Source organism: Perognathus longimembris, chromosome 18 (assembly GCF_023159225.1).
Source record: "Perognathus longimembris pacificus isolate PPM17 chromosome 18, ASM2315922v1, whole genome shotgun sequence".
Taxonomy (NCBI): Eukaryota; Metazoa; Chordata; class Mammalia; order Rodentia; family Heteromyidae; genus Perognathus; species Perognathus longimembris.
Window position 1 is genome coordinate 13,799,902 of NC_063178.1, and position 20,254 is coordinate 13,820,155.

At 39.3% G+C, this 20,254-nt stretch overlaps 1 protein-coding gene across 1 annotated transcript in view; it reads right to left on the bottom strand.

Annotated features, from left to right (window-relative positions):
• The window catches only part of Cubn (cubilin), a 203,154-nt gene that overhangs the window by 154,072 nt on the left and 28,828 nt on the right, over window positions 1–20,254 (bottom strand). Inside the window, 5 exon segments of the mRNA XM_048368018.1 lie at window positions 315–480; window positions 3,082–3,260; window positions 3,685–3,829; window positions 16,373–16,563; window positions 18,096–18,258. Coding sequence (XP_048223975.1) covers window positions 315–480; window positions 3,082–3,260; window positions 3,685–3,829; window positions 16,373–16,563; window positions 18,096–18,258 — 844 coding nt within the window.

Consider the following 20,254-nt stretch of genomic DNA (forward strand, 5'->3'; position numbering starts at 1 on the left):
CCACAGCAGAGAACCAACAACTACCTGGATTCCAAAGTCAAATATGCTGCTTTTCACATGTCACTTAAGATAACTTAGGTGTTTCTTTCCTCTTATTAATAAACATCAAATAACTGTTGATATGTGTTGACTGAAATATCTATTGTCTTTATGTGTACTTTTTACTTTTTCATTGTATGAATAATGTTTACATAATTGATTTCTATTGCAGCTCTGGGCCTAAAGTTGAACCCAGGACTTTTGCCACTCTATCACTAAATTATACTTCCAGCTCTAGTGTTAATTCATCAGCCTAAAAAGAGATGATGCCTTACCCAGCTTCTCAGAACTGAACTTAGCCATGAAACCATGATTTTCAGGAGAAGAACTTTTCACAAAGGTGACATAGAGAATGTTGTACACTGAAGTTACAACGGAAAGTCTATCGGAGTCACAATACTTTTTATTCTCAGGAGAACCCATAATAGGATCGGGGCCAATCTAAAGTAAAACAGACACATCCAAATTTATTTGGTAAGATAAAATACTCCAGAAAATTATCTTGAGAATAAACATTTTTAAATGCTATTGTTGACACAGTTAAAATCAATTTGAAAACACAATCAATTTCAGAATATTCTAAATACCCTATATTTACTAACTGTCAATTTCTAGTCTGCCAGAGGTCTAGGCAGGTACTAAGATACTCTTTGTCTCTACAAACTATTCCAGGCCTTCCTTAAAACAACTTTAATTATATATTTGATCCTTTGTGACTAAGGAGTAGTGTGTTTTCAAAATTAACTCATGTCCTTGCATTATCATTAGTCAATTTCTTTTTAATACCATATGATATTCTGCTGAATGTGCATGTTATTTTCCTTATCCATTCACTGGTTGATGGATATTTAAGTTAATTCTACTTTTATTTTTTTAAATTTTTTGGCCAGTCCTGGAGCTTGGACTGAGGGCCTGAGCACTGTCCCTGGCTTCTTTTTGCTCAAGGCTACCACTCTGCCACTTGAGCCATAGCGCCACTTCTGGCCATTTTCCATATATGTGGTGCTGGGGAATCGAACCCAGGGCTTCATGTATACGAGGCAAATACTTTACCACTAGGCCATATCCCCAGCCCCTAATTCTACTTTTAAAATTCTAAATAATTATTGCATGTACTATTTTTCTACGCTTTGATAAATGCCCTTTTCATGTAACTCTGTAACTTACCACCCTTGTTTGGTGGGGAATTGCTGAATCAAATAGTAACACTATGTTTACCATTGTGAGGAGCTGCCAACTGTTCCCCAAAGTGCCTACATGACTTCACAGTCCCAGTAGCAAGGTGAAAAGGTTCAGTTTTTTCACCCTCTGGTCATCCTTGTTGCTATCTGAGTTTTGGGTTTTAGCCATCCTAGTAGGTAAGAAGTACCACCTCATTGTGTTTTTTTTTTTGTTGTTGTTGTTTTTATCTTTTTTTTTCCCAAAATTTTATTATCAAACTGATGTACTCATTGTGGTTTTGACTTGCACTTCCCTGGGAAATAATGGTGTTGTTATCAAATGCTAACTCTCCATTTATATTTTTAAAGACATATCTATTCATATCCTTTGTTTATTTTAAAAACCAATTTACTTTCAATTTTCAGGAAGTCTGGCAACTTTTTCCACCTTTTGTTTGTCTGTACGTTTTTGTGTCATAGCTAAGAAGAATTCAAGGCTATAGAACCTACATTGGAAAGCATATATGGAAGGGGTCCAACTTCATACTTAGGAATGTGGATGTTTAGCACATTTGCTGAAAAAAATTACTTTTTTATTCTTGGTGTCATTTCACTACATCAATTGTCCTTAAAATATAAGTTCATTTTTGGGCTTCACAATCTTTCCCATGGATCCATATTTATATTGCAGTTCCTATAGTTAGTTCACTGTACTGTGTTGGTTTGTTCTCAGTTTTCATCTCGGAAACTGTGAGACCTCCAACTTTGCTCAAGAATACTTTAGTTATTCTGGTTTCCCGGTATTTTATAGGGATTTTACAAGTAGCTTATCGAATTTCTTCAAAGAACCACTGAGATTTTGATAGGCATTGAATGGAATCTTTTGATCAATTTGGGGCATGTTGCCATTTCTATACAAGCTCCAGTTATCTATGAAAAAATAATATTTTCCTCCTTCTTTTACATTGAAGGTACTTCTTATTACTTTTTCTTGTTCCATGGAGCTAGTGAGAAATTTCATATGACATGAACAGTAGTGAAAAGAACAGAATCCTTGTTTGTTTTTAACTGATACAAGGCAAAGCATTTCACTAGAACATCCAATGAAGTTCCAAACTATTTCATACATGTCCTTAAAGATGATGTTATCTGTTGTTGGCTAGGTCCCAGTAGCTCCTGCCTGTACCCCTAACTTTTTAGGAGGCTGAGATCTGAGGATCACAGGTCAAAGCTAACCCAGGCATAAAAGTCTCTATGAGAGGCTTATCTCCAATAAACTATTCAAAAAAATTCAGAAGTGGTGTTGTGGCCCAAGTAGTAGAGTGCCAACCTTGAGAACAAAGGCGCTCAGGGACACTGCCCATGCCTGAGTACAAGCCCCAGGACCAGCAAACAAATAAATAAGTTCTTTTTCAGATTAAGGAAGTTTTTTTCTTAGATTTTTTTTTTTTTTTTTTTTTTTTTTGGCCAGTCCTGGGCCTTGGACTCAGGGCCTGAGCACTGTCCCTGGCTTCTTCCCGCTCAAGGCTAGCACTCTGCCACTTGAGCCACAGCGCCGCTTCTGGCCGTTTTCTGTATATGTGGTGCTGGGGAATCGAACCGAGGGCCTCGTGTATCCGAGGCAGGCACTCTTGCCACTAGGCTATATCCCCAGCCCTTTTCTTAGATTTTTGTCATGAAAAGGTGTTGGGTTTTGCCAACTGCCTTTTTTCTGCTGCATCTAGTAACATCATCATCATATATTCACTAATGTGGGGATGTTAGAACAACTTAGACTTCCTAGTTACAAAGGATGTTATTAGCAATTCTTGTATGTATAGCCATAGGAGATATTACAGTAAGTGTAGTAATATAAAAGGGATTTCTCTTTTGTTACTCTTACCTCAACATAATCTGTACTACAGTTGTCAGAACTTCCGATGTGGAAGTCAGTGAAGTTGAGAATAACGATTTGGCCTTGAGGTTGGTAGAGAGTCCATCTACAGGTCCTTTCTCCAGGATACACATTTGGGTAAAAAGGCGAGTGGATGATTCCTTCTCCAGTAAATTCTCCTCCACAAACTGTAAATATAAAAATGATAGTAGTGTTTGCCCTCAATTAAGTAATCCATTGCCCTGAATTTTCTTACAAAGTCTAATTTTGTATCTAGCAGAATATGACATTTTCTTATCTTTTCCATTTGTGGGGCTCTTTTGCTCAAGGCTAGCACTCTACCACCTGAGCTACAGTGCCACTTCTGGTTTTCCAGTGATTAATTGGAAATAAGAGACTTTCCTGCCAGGCTGGCTTCAAAAAGCAATGCTCAGATGTTTCCCATCTGATTAACTAGGATTTCAGGTGTGAGCCACCCAAACACATCTTAAGAATGATATTTTCTAAGAATATTTTGCTTACAACTTGAGGACATAAAATGACTAAGTTATGTCAACAAATGGAAATGCTACTGTCAGTGAAACTAGGCACATTAAAATAAAGCAGCCTTACCGATTTGATAATGAGCCCTGAAACTGGCCCTTTGGATGGAAGTATCTGTTTTAAACCTGATCCAGACCTTATTAGTAACAGATCTAAGGGGAGCCAGGGCTTCGTTGCTACACACTTTTCCAAGTAAGGTTTCGTCGTCTCGCACCTAAACAGAAAAAGAAAACCACTGTAAACCTGATCAATAAAGTTACATTAATAATGGTGCTTTTGTTTGCTGATGAGACAAAACTGCATTCAAAATGCCCCAAAGTTTAAGTAGGTAGGTAGATAGATATAGATATGATAGATATAGATGAGTTGAAACCAGCTAGTCAGTTTTGTTAGACCAATACAACCACACTAAGTATTTATAAATATGTTAATCCAATTAAGTTCCACAGAATGAGAATTCTGGAAGATGTCCAAAATCAATGCACAATTTCAGATTAGTTTGCAAACAACAAAAGCCCACAAATATGGTGTAGCAAAACATAGAGGTTTCCACAAAACAATCAAAAGAAGACATGGAATTAACTGTTATGAGTAATGAAAAGAAAAAATCAGTAGATGAGAGAGAGAGAAAGAGGGAGAGACAGAGACAGAGAAACAGAGGGAATATGCCAGAAAATCATGAACAAGGATAAGGTAAAAATATTAGAAAAATTAATTAAATATGAATGAAAGTAGAATAAAGACATGAGTAACTATTTTTGAAGGGAGTTTAGGGAGTACAGATACAAATAACAAGTCTCCGGCAAGTCTATGAAGGACAAAATAAGCAGAAACACACAAAATTAAAAATGACACGAGTGTCACAAACATATAGAGCTTAAGTATTTAAAATAGAATTAAAGGTGCAGTTCTGGGACAATATATTTGAAAGTTTCAAGTAGGTTACTTACAGTAAAATAAAAATTAGTAAAGTTATCTAACGATGAAAAAGATAGAATCTGAATAGACGTAATCCATGAATAAGACTGAAAACATTACCAAACATTACCAAATAATTACTACACACACACACACACACACACACACACACACACACACACGCACACGGAAAAACTCCCAGCAAATACTCTGTTTGATTAAGTTCTTTAAAGTTTTTAAGGAATAGATAATTACCATATGTAATTTATTCTAAGTTATTCTCAAACATGAAACAATTTCCAATTTTTCTCAGAATGCCCTTACCAAATCTCAACATAGATTTAAAAACAGAAACCATGGAATTATTTCACCCAATATAGAAAACATATAGGAAAATTCTAAGCATAGTTCTAGAAAAACAAATTCATAATTGATAGTTAGCATCGTATACCAAATCAAGAATTGGAACAAAAGTACTGAGAGGGTTGTCTGAAATGCTAAACTATATATAGCTTCATTAATAGATGCAGTAAGGTAAGCCAATGATAGATCCACAATTGCCAAAAAGTGTGCTTGCATTCCTGAGAATGACTGCATGTGTGTACACACTACTCCTATCGTGCACAGTAATTCTGGCGTTTCTAGAGACACTATGATTATCTCGCTCACCTAATTAACATCACTAAGGTGTCAGTCAGAACCAGGACCTGAGCTGAAATGGCACTGTAAAGGCAGAGCTACTACGCATGAACTGAGCAACTGGTGAAGAACTTCTCCTAAAGCATAGAATGTCCAGGAAAATGCAAGGCACTGAGTTATTACATAAGACTTGATAATTCGGGGTCTGGGAATATGGCCTAGTGGTAAAGTGCTCGCCTCGTATACATGAAGCCCTGGGTTCGATTCCTCAGCACCACATATATAGAAAAAGCCAGAAGTGGCGCTGTGACTCAAGTGGTAGAGTGCTAGCCTTGAGGGGGGGAAAAAAAAAAACCTTTGGGAAGTCTGTGAGGGCATTTTCTTGTTTTTAATTATTACCACAGTGGGGATGGGGCACTATGCACAGAGGCTAATGATCAGGGCATCAAATCACCAAGCACAGATCTTCTCCCAAGTCCTGAGTGGTTGGCAAGCACACAGGTAAAAGCTTTGTTATTAAGCACAAACTCTAGGCTCTACTCTAGTAAACACAGAGAATTGGACACAATTTAAATGAAACACTGGATTTCAGGTGGTGACTAGTAGAATGCAGGTGGAAAGAGCACTTCTTCCCTCTCTTCCTGATTATCTGCCACGGGTTGCTCTCCATTTCAGCATATTTAGTCCCCAACCCACATAGCTGTGTCTTCCTGCATGAATGAACCTCATAGACTTTCCTGCCCAGGCTGGCTTTGAACCACAATCCTCAGATCTCAGCCTCCTGGATAGCTAGGATTACAGGCATGAGCCACTGGCAACTGGCTCCTATTACAAATTTATATTTTTATCATAGTGTATAGAAAGGTTATATCAGTGAATTTCATTTTAGAACATTAAGACAATGATATTTAAAAAAAAAAAGATCTTCAAGTAGACAGCTACCAATTTAATGAAGACCATTAGCTTATCAAAGTGATGGTGGGATATTTCTCAGCAGAAATAACCTTGACATTGAGACCTGGAAATGCCTAGGCCAAATGAAGGAAAAAAGAAACCAGGGAAGATTTGAAACACAAACATTTGTCACTCATGACAGGGAGAAGTGTAGAGTGCTACAGATTACATGGCAATATGTATCATGAATCCTACACCTCCAATATTCCATTGATAGGATTCCAAAATGCTCATGGAGTCATCATCAAAGTCTTCTCTACACTGCCAAGAATGGAAACTTTTCTAGAGACCTAAAAATAGACAGTGATTAAATAACTTATGGCTCTGGCATATGATCCAGTGTTACACAGATAGCAAGAGTCACATGTCTTTCCAATGACAACATTTGCCACCCAAACTTCACTTACTGAGTAAAGTCATGCTACACTGAGAAAATCTCAAAGGAAAGAGACAATTTCTGCACCGCCCCCCCATACCTAGAAGTATCTACCAAAGAGAATACTGCTTTGCAAACAGGTATTTCACAAAGTCTTCTTGTCTCTTTCATGGAAGGGTAGGTACAAGGTGCCTAGATCGACCTGGATCTCACAATAGCAAAGACACAGGAAACAGCAGTAGGAAACCGTTTGTTAAGAAATGTCCTACTGCTGTTCTTGAAAATCAGCAAGCATGAAACACAGAGTAAGATATCTTCCTGTTCCTCAGTCCCCCTGGGAATGTATTTGCTTCTTCTAAGATTATAGTCTCTCTTTTCTGGTGCCCATTAGAAGATGACAAGGAGGAAGAAAATGAGCAAACAGCATCTGAGCAATCTAAAGTGAGCCGTTCCCCTGGGCCTTGACTAATGAAACCCAAGGACTTTAGCAAGGAGAGGCAGCTGTAGTCCAAATGTTTTAAAAAGAATTTATAGGGCTCCAGGGCCCAAAACCCAGGAGGTGCAATTGATTTTTGGCTATGTTTCTCTTTCTCTGTGGAAAGGAAACCTTATTAATTCTGAAAGCCTGTATTCTCCTAGGATCTCAGCCATGGCCAATACTTTAACCATGAAGCTTTTGAAAGAGATGCTGAAATAAAATGTATCAAATGCTCTAAAGTGACCCCCAGTATTTTCCCAGCACAACTTGCAGGAGCTATTTTAGGACTATTGAATTAGTATTCTTCTCCAAGAAAAGTCTTTTTCCTTTGTGTTTGTGAACTAGGATAAACTGCATTATTATTATTTTTTTAATAAGAATACACTTCTCTCCTAGGAGAGATTTGCATATGCCCTTTGCCATGTAACTTTGCTTTATCTCCCTATGGAGAATCATCTCTAACCCATTCTATTGGTTGTGTGCTTAGGCGCAGGAATTGTTGGGCCTCACGGAATGAGTGGAAGAGATGGGCAGATTTCCAGGTAGAATATTGTGGGCTTCGACTATTATTATTATTATTATTATTATTATTATTATTATTATTATTATCTTCCCCTCTTGATAGACCAGAAACCTGGATCTCACAATAGCAAAGACACAGGAAACAGCAGCAGAGCCCTGAGCTGACTGGATCTAAAGCTAATTATGTGTTGACATGAGCAAAAGGGAAACACAGGTTGTAAGCCACAGAATTCTTTTGTTTGCTGTCATTTTTTTGCTTGCTTTTTTTTTTTTTTGGCCAGTCCTGGGGCTTGGACTCAGGGCCTGGGCACTGTCCTTGAACCTCTGTGTTCAAGTCTAGCACTCTATTGCTTGAGCCACAGCACCACTTCCTGCCTTTTCTGTTTATATGGAACTGAGGAATTGAACTCAGGGCTTCATGAATGCCTCAAGTACTTCAAGCAAGCACTCTACCACTAAGCCACATTCCCAGACCTTGTTACTACCTCTTACTGCAGCAAAACTTAGATACAGATGAGTGGAGCTGAGTGCTGGTGGCTGATGCTTGTAATCCTAGTTACTCAGGAGGCTGAGATCTGAGGATCACAGTTCATGGCCAGCCCAGCCAGGAAAGTCCAATTAACCACCAGAAAACCAGAAGTGGAGCTGTGGCTCAAAGTGGTCAAGGACCAATGCTCAGGCCCTGAGTTCAAGCCCTTTTACTTACCAAAAAAAAAAAAAAAAAAAAGACTAGGGGCTGAGAATGTGTCTTAGTGGCAAAATGCTCCCCTAGCATGCATGAAGCCCTGGGTTTCAATTGCTCAGTACCACATAAATAGAAAAAAGCTGGAAGTTGTGCTGTGGCTCAAGTGCAGCCTAAGCAAAAGAAGCTCAGTGGCAGTGCCCAAGCCCTGATTTCAAGCCCCAGGACTGGCATCAAAAACAAAAGACTAATACATGAACCATTTTATAGTAAAGTTGCTCACTACTGTTTTTGTTTTTTTTTTTTTTGGCCAGTCCTGGGCCTTGGACTCAGGGCCTGAGCACTGTCCCTGGCTTCTTCCCGCTCAAGGCTAGCACTCTGCCACTTGAGCCACAGTGCCGCTTCTGGCCGTTTTCTGTATATGTGGTGCTGGGGAATCGAACCCAGGGCCTCGTGTATCCGAGGCAGGCACTCTTGCCACTAGGCCATATCCCCAGCCCGTTTTTTTTTTTTTTTTTTTTTTTATGTCAGGTGAAGCCACGCAGAGATCCTTTGTAGAGAGATGACAATAAATCCATTCTGCAAAGGATTACACTTGCAAAAGAACCTAAGGGAACCCACAAATTGCTCGTGTTCTGCAGAATAGGCCCATTTTTTTTTTTTTTTACTGATTTCTTTATCCATCTAATATATATTGACTACTCAGTCATAAAGCCCAGGAGATTGTCTATGACCTAGAAATTTTTGCCCTATGGACTATTCCAAACGGTTTCTGATTTTTATATCCAAATTTTCTGAAGAGAAACTACTTATAAAAACCTGGTTCTTGTTAAGGAATGATTTCCTGTTTGGAGAGCTAAAATTAACTGGGCTGAAGACATAATTTAAATGAAAATTGAGGCGCAAGATCGAGAGGCTAGGGAGCGGTGAGCTTGAACATCTGGAATGAATCAGCATTCGAAGCCATGCCTTAACGCATGTGTTCATGTGTTTGTTGCTGTAACTCCAGGTTTGTTTGTGTTTTGTTTATCGCGATTGCTAAAATTCATTTAAGCATTAACTCCAAGCAAACAAACGGAATATGCTGACAATAATCCTGAACGAATCCAAAAGCTGAAACAGAAGCTCATGTGGTAGTGCTTAACACATGGCGGCCTGCCACGTGAGCTCTGGGGTGACACACCCCTCAGTGAAGCAAAGACGTGACACTGGAAACTGGAAACTCATCTTTGGCTACTCAGAGTGAGTGGGAGAGAAATGTAATCTCATCCTTCATGGGAAAATGAGGGGTATGGAATAGAAAACGAGAGAAACTCCACAGAATCTCAAAGTTATGGTTTTTGATTCTTTCCCTTTGCTTTTTTATGAAGTAGTGTAGCTTGAACGCAGGGTCTCTACATAGTAGCATGACCACACCCACACCCCAATTCATTCTGTCTGTTGTAGTTTTGAGAAATGATCTCCTGCTGTTGCCAAGCCCACCCTAAAAGTGATCCCATTACCCTCATTTCCTGAGTAGTAGGGACCACAAGCATACACCACCATGCCCTTTGCTCTTCAATAGTATGTTTTACAATTTAGGTCTTGTGAAAATGGATGTCCTAATATCTGCCCCAATCAAGTTATCCTTCACCTTCTAAAATCAAGGTGATTTAGGAGTGTCTTCCTTCATGATTGCAAACTTCAATTTGTCATCTTCATGCTAATTTAGGACACAGTCCAAACTCTTCATCTTGGCCTATCCAATCACACAGAATATAGCTCCTGCTTCATTCGTCTCTTTGTGAATCTGCCACTGTAGTGTACGTTCAGTTCTTTTGAGTTTATCAGATTTTTATTTCCATTCTCTCTCTGGCATCCTTTCCCTTGGATCTTTGTATTGCTAAGTCCTCACATGCAGACGCAATACATAACATCCTTACTGATCCTATCTCAGACCACAAATGACAGGGCTTTTAACGGCAATATAGCTGGCTGGGAATATGGCTTAGTGGTAGAGTAAGCTCTGGGTTCGATTCCTCAGTGCCACATACACAGAGAAAGTCAGAAGTGGTGCTGTGGCTCAAGGGGTAGCCTTGAGCAAAAGAAGCTCAGGGACAGTGCCCAGACCTTGAGTTCAAGCACCAGCACTGGCCAAAAAAAAAAAAAAAAAAAAAAAACAACCTTCAATCTTGAAGAATAAACCAGTTGTGGCCGTCATGCCTACGATTTTTCTAGTTATTCAGTGTGCGTAGGATTGTGGCCTGAGCCTGGCCTGGCCCTAGGCAAGAGAAAGAAGTCTTATCTGGGGAAAAAAAGGAAGTAGCTCTATGGTTTCCTAAATTCTCCTTCTTTTCTGCCTGATACTATCCTCCCTGAAAATTATAAGACAATGCCATGATCAAACCCACAGAATTATGGGTGTATGTCATGTTTCAAGTAAATTATCTCTATTTCATATACAAACCGTCTTTCAGAAGTATGGTGTTACTATTCCCACTTCCGATGAGGAAACAGGCTTCTATATGTCACTAGGTTAACTTCAGTAACACAGAATAGGTAAATTCCCCAGAGTGCAGAAACATCTGTGATATAACTAAACTCCTATCTTACTATATCTTTTTTCTCCAGTCTCTGTGCTTGAACTCATGACCTGGGCACTGTCCCTGAGCTTCTTTTTGCTCAAGGCTAGCACTCTACGACTGAGCCACAGCACCACTTCTGGCCTTTTCTGTTTATGTGGTGCTGAGCAATTGAACCCAGGGCTTTGTGCATACTATGTGAGCACTCTACCACTAAGCCATAGTCCCAGCCCCTGTCTTACTATATCTTAAAAGTTTTCTGCCATATATTTTGTTGTTTTTCATGTAAGAAGAGAAGCAACTTTTGCAGAAGTCAGCTTATTTCTCCATAGAGTATGCCAGGTCCCCATTGGCCTCTCCTGTGGTTTTCCCTTCCCAGGTCCTTGCATTGGACGGAGCAAGAGGTATATGGCTGATAAGATAGCCAGTGCATCTTACCCCTGGCCTTATAATAGAGACTCCTGACTTTATTGTGTAGCTTACATTTTGAATGTTCAAGAAAGAAAAATAGGGGCTGGGGATATGGCCTAGTGGCAAGAGTGCCTGTCTCATATACATAAGGCCCTGGGTTCGACTCCCCAGCACCACATATACAGAAAATGGCCAGAAGTGGCGCTGTGGCTCAAGTGGCAGAGTGCTAGCCTTGAGCAAAAAGAAGCCAGGGACAGTGCTCAGGCCATGAGTCCAAGCCCCAGGACTCGCAAAAACAAAACAAAACAAAACAAAAAAGAAAGAAAAATAAAGCTCCCATTACAGTCTAATGTATGTCCTTCACTTGGAGTCCAGGTGGCTTAAATAACTTATGAAGATTTAATGAGGAGGCACTGCTTTTTTTCTGGAAAGACAATCCTGCTACATTCAGCGAACTGTTCCAAGCAATTCATAAACTCTTGGATAAAACAGATGAATGAGGAGTTGATCTCTTTTCATATTCATTCTTATATAGCCATATCATATGCTCCATAAGCAATACGTGCTTTTAAAAGTAGAACTTGAGTAGGAAAAGATAAATACTATATAAATGTGTTTTCTGTCTGCTGTGGGGATTTTCTTTTAAAAATATGGGTCTCAAAACCTCCAAACCCATCATTTTTCATACTTAAATTTTATTTTCAAATGTACATTTAAGAGTTTTCTCTTTTAACTGAGCTAAAGGAATATCTTTCAAACTACACTGTATATATGAAAGCTACAGATTAGGCAGTAGCATTTTAACTTTCCTCTGAAAGATATGCTTGTCTGTCAAGAAAGTCTCTCCAAAAGCAAAATGAGAACCAGGATTCTTTGGAGTGCATCTCTTCATCCTCAGAAGAAAATTTCTTACTATGGGTCTTCCGTATTGCTCTGAGTTCCTTATTCTTTCAAGTTTTGCATGAGAAAGCAGACTACATCTTGTAAAATTGCCTATTCCATTGACTTCTTTCTCTAGCTTTTATCCAGAAATTCATATAGAACAATAAAAGACCCAGAATAGCAAAAACTATCCTAAGCTGATAGAACAGTGCTGGAGGAATTACAATAGCCAACTTCAAGCTGTATTATAAAGCTACAGTAATAAAAACAGCTTGGTGTTGGCACCAGAACAAGCCTGAAGACCAAGGGAACAGAACTGAAGACCCAGTAATGAACCTACAGAACTATGCCTACTTAATCTTTGATAAAGGAGCTAAAAAATAGGATGGAAGATAGCCTCTTTAACAAATGGTGCTGGCAAAACTGGTTCAAGACATGCAGCAAACCAACACTAAGTTCTTATGTATCACCCTGCACCAAAATCAATTCCAAATGGATCAAAGACCTTGAAATCAAAACAGACCCTGAAGACACTAAAGGAAGGAGTAGGAGAAACACTTGGGCTCCTAGGCACATGACAGAACTTCCTTAACAAAGACCCAGAAATGCTACAAATCAAAAAAAGGATGGGCAAATGGGACTGCATCAAACTGCAGAGCTTCTGCAGGGCAAAGGACACAGCTCGCAAGATAAACAGAAAGCCCACAGACTGGGAAAAGATCTTTACCAGCCATACAACGGACAAAGACCTCAGATCTAAAATATATGCAAAACTAAAAAAATTACATTCCTCCAAAACAAAACCACAAACAACCAATAGCCCCCTCAACAAGTAGGCTAAAGACTTAAAAAGAGACTTCTCTTATGAGGAAATGAGAATGGCCCAAGAGACATATGAAAAAGTGCTCTACATCACTGGCCATAAAAGAAATACAAATCAAAACATTGAGATTCCATCTCACCCCAGTAAGAATGTCCTATATCAAGAAAACTAACAATAATAAATGTTGGAGAGGATGTGGCCAAAAGGGAACCCTACTTCATTGTTGGTGGGAATGTAAACTGGTTCAGCCACACTGGAAAGCAGTATGGAGAGTCCTCAGAAGGCTAAACATAGAACTCCCCTATGACCCAGCAGCCCCACTTTTGGGCATCTACCCAAAAGACCACAAACAAGAACACACTAAAGCCACCAGCACAACAATGTTCATCGCAGCACAATAGCTAAAATATGGAACCAACCCAGATGCCCCTCAGTAGACAAATGGATCAGGAAAATGTGATACATATACACAATGGAATTTTATGCCTCTATCAGAAAAAATGACATTGCGCCATTCGTAAGGAAATGGAAGGACTTGGAAAAAATTATACTAAGTGAGCCAGACCCAAAGAAACATGGACCCTATGGTCTCCCTCATAGGGAATAATTAGCACAGGTGTAGGCAAGTCACAGCAGAGGATCACAAGGGCCCAATAGCTAAGCCCTTATGAACACATAAGATGATGCTAAGTGAAATGAACTCCATGTTATGTAAACGACTGTTATATCATTGTTGTAATTACTTACAACATGCCATATGAAACTGTAGCTTCTATTGTTGATGATCCTCTTGTATCCCCTTCCTGTGGTTGTACCTGCACTATGGCTGTATCTGAGTACATTGGAAACTGTATATACTGGTATTAGAACTAGGAAAGTGAAAGGGAATACCAAAATTGAGAGACACGGGGTAAAAAGACAAACGACTACAAAAGTAATACTTGCAAAACTATTTGGTGTAAACCAACTGAACAACTCATGGGGGGAGAGGGAAAAGGGAAGGGGGAGGAATGAGGGAGGAGGTAACAAACAGTACAAGAAATGTATTCAGTGCCTAATTATGAAACTGTAACCTCTCTGTCATCAGTTTGACAATAAAAATTTAAAAAAAAATCATCTCTACTTCGAACTACCAAAGTAAAACATCTTTTCCTTTATTCTGCCTCTACCTCCTGAGTGCTAAGATTATATGTATGTACCTCCATGCCTGTTGAATGCCAATTTCATGGTTTCTTTTCCCTGGTAACTTTCCATAACAATTCAGAGAAGATCACGTGACCCCTTACCAAAATTTAGTGGGAGTCTTCTGTACAGCCAGAAAGGATATCTTATGGGCGGCCAGCTCCTTGGAGCTATGCGAACCATTACAAATCAGAGTTAACTTTCTTGCCTATCTGAAAAAAACCTTTGTGCCTAGCTCCATATTTTGATCCTGTGGCCAGAAAGCCAGGTATGGAATTGGAAAATTCATGAGTCCCTCTTCTCTAGAAAAAATAAGATATGTGCTATCATCAGAGTTGGGCTACTACATTTCCTTTCTTATTAGATATTGCTATGACTGGAACTCCTTAACTCAAATCCCTGCTCCACCAATTGCTATACATGCAAGTAACTTCACTTCTCTGGGCCTCAGATTCCTGAGTTTAAAAAGAAAAAGCAAGGTACTGGTGGTTCATGTCTGTAAGCCTAGCTATTCAAGAAGCGGAGACCTGAGGATCGTGGCTCAAAGCCAGATCGAGCAGGAAAGTTTGGGTGATTCTTATTTTTAATTAACTACTAGAAAACTGCACATGGCAATGTTGCTCAAGTGGTAGACCACTATCCTAGAGCCAAATAGCTCAGGGACAGTGCCCAGGCCCAGAGCTCTAGCCCTATGACCGATTAAGAAAAAAATCTATATAGGCCAGTGACCGTGGCTTATTCATGTAATCCTATCTACTCAGGAAGCTTAGAACTGAGCATCATGGTTCCAAGCCAGCCTGTGAGACTATTCCAAGCCAAGTCTGTGAGACACATGTCCTATTAGCTACAAAAATCCAGAAGTAGACTGGGGGTCAAGTGGTAGAACACTAGCTTTGAGCATAAAGCTCAGGAGTAGTGCCCAGGCCCTGGGTTCAAGTCCCAGGACCAACACAGAAAAAAAAGAAAGTAAAGATAATGGTTTTTGTGATGATGACATAAATTAGGTAAAGAACTTATCAAACCTGGTAGGAAAGAAGCAGATTACTAACAACTTGTTGAATGAGTTGAAGGTATTAGAAGAGTAACTGGCAAATAGTAAACACTTCACTTCTGTGCTTCTACAAAGCCCAGATCATATATTAAAGCTCTATGTCTTATCTGTCTAAATTCAAGAAACAGGTCAAGTGGGCTGGGAATATGGCCTAGTGGTAGAGTGCTTGCCTTATGTACATGCAACACTGGGTCGATTTCTCAGCACCACATATATAGAGAAAGCCAGAAGTGACATTGTGGCTCAAGTGGTAGAGTGCTAGCCTTGAGAAAAAGAAGCCAGAGACAGTACTCAGGCCCTGAGTCCAAGCCCCAGGACTGGCAAAAGAAATAGGTTGTGTTATAAAGACTTATATAGACTTTTCTGGAAAAACAAATCTCTGACCCCCATAAGCAAACAAAATTGGAAATGATTCTCTGAGTTTACGTAAAATGATTGAGCCCAACAAAGAACAGTTTGTTTATCTTGTTCTCCACTCTAATTTGTAGCTTGACCAATAATTAAGCAAAAAAATGCTGGACTGACAAGCAAAAAAAGCAGCCTGGTTTTTTTTGCTTTACATATTCTTATATTATGAGCATTGTACACTGAAATCAAAGCGAGCATGTTCTGAAGGTGAGCTAGCTAGCAGGAATAATGAAGGAAAAGCTAAATGTATTAGCTCATGCAACATCAAACACTTTCATATCACTGTTACTGACTAGCTGGGCCATCTGGGAAAAGCTCCTGCTATCTCCAGGTTGAATTACCTCAGTTAGAAAATTATCCTAAATAAGCTTTGATTTTTTTTTTTTTGCCAGTTAGTAAGCCTATTACCCTTACTTGCCTGAATGCACCTTGGTGGTTGGGGCTTCATTTAACATCCTGTAATGCATCATTGGTAGGAGTTTCTAGTCTCACCATTTGCTGTTAGTATTGCTTTTAGTTCATTGACTCTAGTTCTAGAGTTCTAGAGTTCTAGTTCTAGTCAATGCACTAAAGAATGTTTTCTTTTAATGATCAATCTCTTCTGTTACTTTCCTTAGATCTGTGTTAGAGAGATTGCTTCATGTTCTCTAGACCCAATGTTCTAGAGTGATTCTAGAGCTGTTTCAGACTGTGCAGTCAGATACACTCAGTAGGTTGATTTAGCAGGGCTGGGATAGGGCATAAAATGGCTTTTTCATTTTTTTTTTTACAAGATCTTGATATTGTTGGCCTGAAAACCATTTAAAGGCTATATAGAATAGAAAAACATTAATGAAGATGATCTAAGAAGAACTACTCCGAAAAATTTACCTCAATGTAATTGCGAGAGCATCCATTCTGGCTTTCCAGCTCCACGTGGGTGAAGTTGAGTTCAACTTTCTCTCGTGGAGGCAGGTCTATGACATAGACGCATTGCCCATCATGGGCCAGAGACCCAGAAAAGTCAGAAAGGAGGATCTCGCCCTCTGGGTTGGTGTAGCTCCCTCCACAGGGCAGATCCGCTAAGAATGGGGAAGAAAAGTGAAGGTCACGTGCATGGCAATTCCTCTGGATCCCATTCAGATCTAGTATTAGAAAAATTTGCAGACACAACCACAAACCACTTACCTACTGACTTTATTCACCCTGTTCTGGCTTATGCTTTTTCTGATGAGATATTTTTTATTTGATCTTACATGTGAGGCATCCTTGAAGTGCCTATAGAAATAGAGGTAGAGCCCGACACCGGTGGCTCACTCCTGCCATGCTAGCTACTCAGGAGGCTGAGATCTGAGGATCCTGGTTAGATGCCACCCTGGGCACAAAAGTCTATGAGACTCATCTCCAATTAACCACCAAAAAACTGGCTGGAAGTGGTGCTGTGGTGCAAGGGGTAGAGAGCTACCCTTGAACTAAAGAGCTCAGGGAGAGCACCTAGGCCCTGAGTTCAAGCCTCTTGACTGACAATAAATGAATGAATGAATAAATAAATAAATAAATAAATAATAGATGAGATGAGATGAGCAATTGAACTTCCAGTCCATTGTTCTCTTCTCTAAATAATTTTAATGCATTAATGCTATGATTTATTCTGAAAAGATTTACTGTATTTAATAAACAAACATAGCAAAATACAATATGTAACTATATAAATAAGATAGAATAAACAAGAAACTAATACAGAACAGCAACATGTGGCCAGACAAAGAAGGTAGATCAGAAATATTTGTAAGGGCTGTGAGGACTTCAACAAGCCCAGCTGCACGTTAAGCCTGAAGCAAAGGATCGCGAGACTAGGGGAGCCATGATACATTTCTTGTTACTTTTCCTTATCCTGAGATTTTCTAAGTATTTTTCCTATAAATTTTCATTAGAAACCTCATCATGGACTTCATGAACAAAGTCCTCTGCATCTCTTGAATGGAAATCATAGAGCACTTCATTTGTTCTGTTTGTCAGTTTTACGGCATCAAGGCAGCTGTATCATAGCTATCAGTATCCTACTATCAGAGTATAATAGCTAGCAGTATTTCACTGGAAATAAGCTCCAGGGACCAGGACACTGCTATTCTGGAAGCCAGCTTCTGTGCAACTGGATTTGATCCAAGAATAAAGTCACACACATCTCCATATAGACTTCATGGCTCACATGAACAACCACTCCTACCGCAAAATATCAACCACCACTAGGGAACTTACATAGTTTTTAGGTGCCTCATAATGTGAATTCCACACTTCAGAGACCAAGAGGGTATGTTAGTCTTACTGATGGAGCACTGAGAAAATTAAAAAGCATTTGGAGCCATGGGAAAACTATTTATAACACACATGTTGGGCTGGGATGTATAGCTCAGTGGCAAAGCACTTAGCCTAGCAAGTGCAATGTCCTGGCTTCAATCCCCAGTACCAAAAAAGAAAAGATAAAAAATACAGTTAAAAAAAAAAACACACATATGTCTTAGGTCTATGAAAGCCAGTCTTCTCAATACAAGACAACTACAAATACAGCCTAGCCTTTCAAAATACGCAGCCTACAAAATGGCAGGCTACTTACATGGCGATGTCAGGTAGGTGATGTGGAAGCCTTGGTCACTAATCTGGGAGTCAGAATGGAAATGAATTCTGGCGAAGGGACCCGTAGTCTGCAGTGGTGGGACAGAGACGGTAGTACAGTATTTCCCAAGAATCGGGTCCTGAGGCAAAGGACCATCCCGGATCTAAAACACAAGAGTCATTAAGGTCAAAGAGGCCAAGTCTTAACCAAACAAGTGGTTATGTAGATTAACTGCAGAAAAACCATCACAAATAAGCATGTCTCTAAGAAGTGTCTTTACCCCATCCATACTCAAGACAAGGATGAGTTCTGTAAAAGACGTGGCCTTCTGCCTCAAATCCTGTCAGGAGCACAATTTTGAGCTAGCTATATATTTTGGATTTATCTCATGCTCACTTTTTTTTTTTTTTTGCCAGTCCTGAGGCTTGAACTCAGGGCATGGGCACTGTCGTTGAGCTTCATTTGCTCAAGGTTAGCATTCTACCACTTGAGCCACAGTGTCACTTCCAACTTTTTGTTTATGTGGTGCTGAGGAATTAAACCCATGGCTTCATGCATGCTTTTCAAGTGCTTCATGCAAGCACTCTAGCACTAAGCCACCGTCCCAGCTCTTTATCATGATTTTAATGGCAGTTTTTCTGAAGGTTTTTCCTCAGGTTTTAGGTGCCCAGATATTGGTTTTGATCTAAGAGAAAATGAATGCATAGAAAAGGAAATGGACAAAGGACTTCTGGTGATTCCCAACTGATTCACAACTCAGTCTAGAAGCTCAGGGGGCATCATGGGAGAGAAAGGAAGTGCTGTCTTGTTAGACATGGAACAGAGATGCCCTAAGGAGCTGCATGAATTTTTAAAAAAGTACAACCTCAGTATCAATAAAGATACCAAAAGAGTAACAGCAGAATCTTAAGAACGTTTTTAAGGAAAGGAAGTATGGCTCAAGTGGTAGAGCATAAGCCTTGAGCAAGATTACCAAGCAAGAGAATGAGGCCCTGAGTTCAAGCCCCACTGATGGCATAAAAAAAGAGAATTTTTCATTACTGACCTTTGACCTATTTAATAATCATGGGAGGGCTGGGAATGTGGCTGGGAATGTGGTAGAGTGCTTGCCTAGCATGCATGAAGCCCTGGGTTTGATTCCTAAGTACCACACAAACAGAAAAAGCTGGAGGTGGTGCTGTAGTTCAAGTGGTAGAGTGCTAGCCTTGAGCAACAGAATCTCAGGGACAATGCTCAGGTCCTGTTCAAACCCCAGGAATGGCAAAAAATAAATAAATAAAACCAAAAGCAAAATCATCATCATCGTCGTCATCATGTGGATTTCTCTATAGTTCTGTTGTAATTGCAAAGTCTGAATGCACTGCATGAAACACCAAACTGAGTGAACTAAAGAATGTTTTTAATCTGATAAAGTTCATCTACTCTAGCAACTTTTCCTTACTAGTAGCAAAACTACAGGGTAGTATTTATTCCTGTACTTAAGTAGTTCCTTGAATAATGCAGCTTGATAAGAAATGAAAGACATTTGAAGGGTGCCAGAATGATTGATATTTTTATTATGATATCTAGATGTTAATATATAGAAATAAAGAAGCAATTTTTAATTTGATGGAATTTCCTGAATCTAAGTTTCAGGATAACTCACTTTTTACTGTCAACATGTAAAAGGTTATTTTGCTAAAATTTTCCAAGGAGAGACAGTCAGAAGATTGAAAAGTCATTCCCAAAGGTCTCAAAAATCCATTATTATAGCTACTAAATTATTAATCCTTTCCACTTGTGGAGCCCCTGCCTGACAGCTGCATCCTTCTCTCCTTTATGAATAATTCCACAGCACTCTTTCCTTCTCTAATGGACTCGGAAGAGCTCATTGTCTTTTTAGCACAACTATGATGTACTGAGACTTATAGGAACAAAACAAAAAAATACATCAAGAACAACCTAAGAACTCAGTCTCCTCAATGATATTTTCTGACAACCAATGGAGAGCATTGTCTTTTATATATCTTTTATATCTTATATATATCTTTTATATATATATCTTTTATACATCAAGAACAACCTAAGAACTCAGTCTCCTCAATGATATTTTCTGACAACCAATGGAGAGCATTATCTTTTGTATATCCTTATGCATATGACAGATACAATAGGATTTT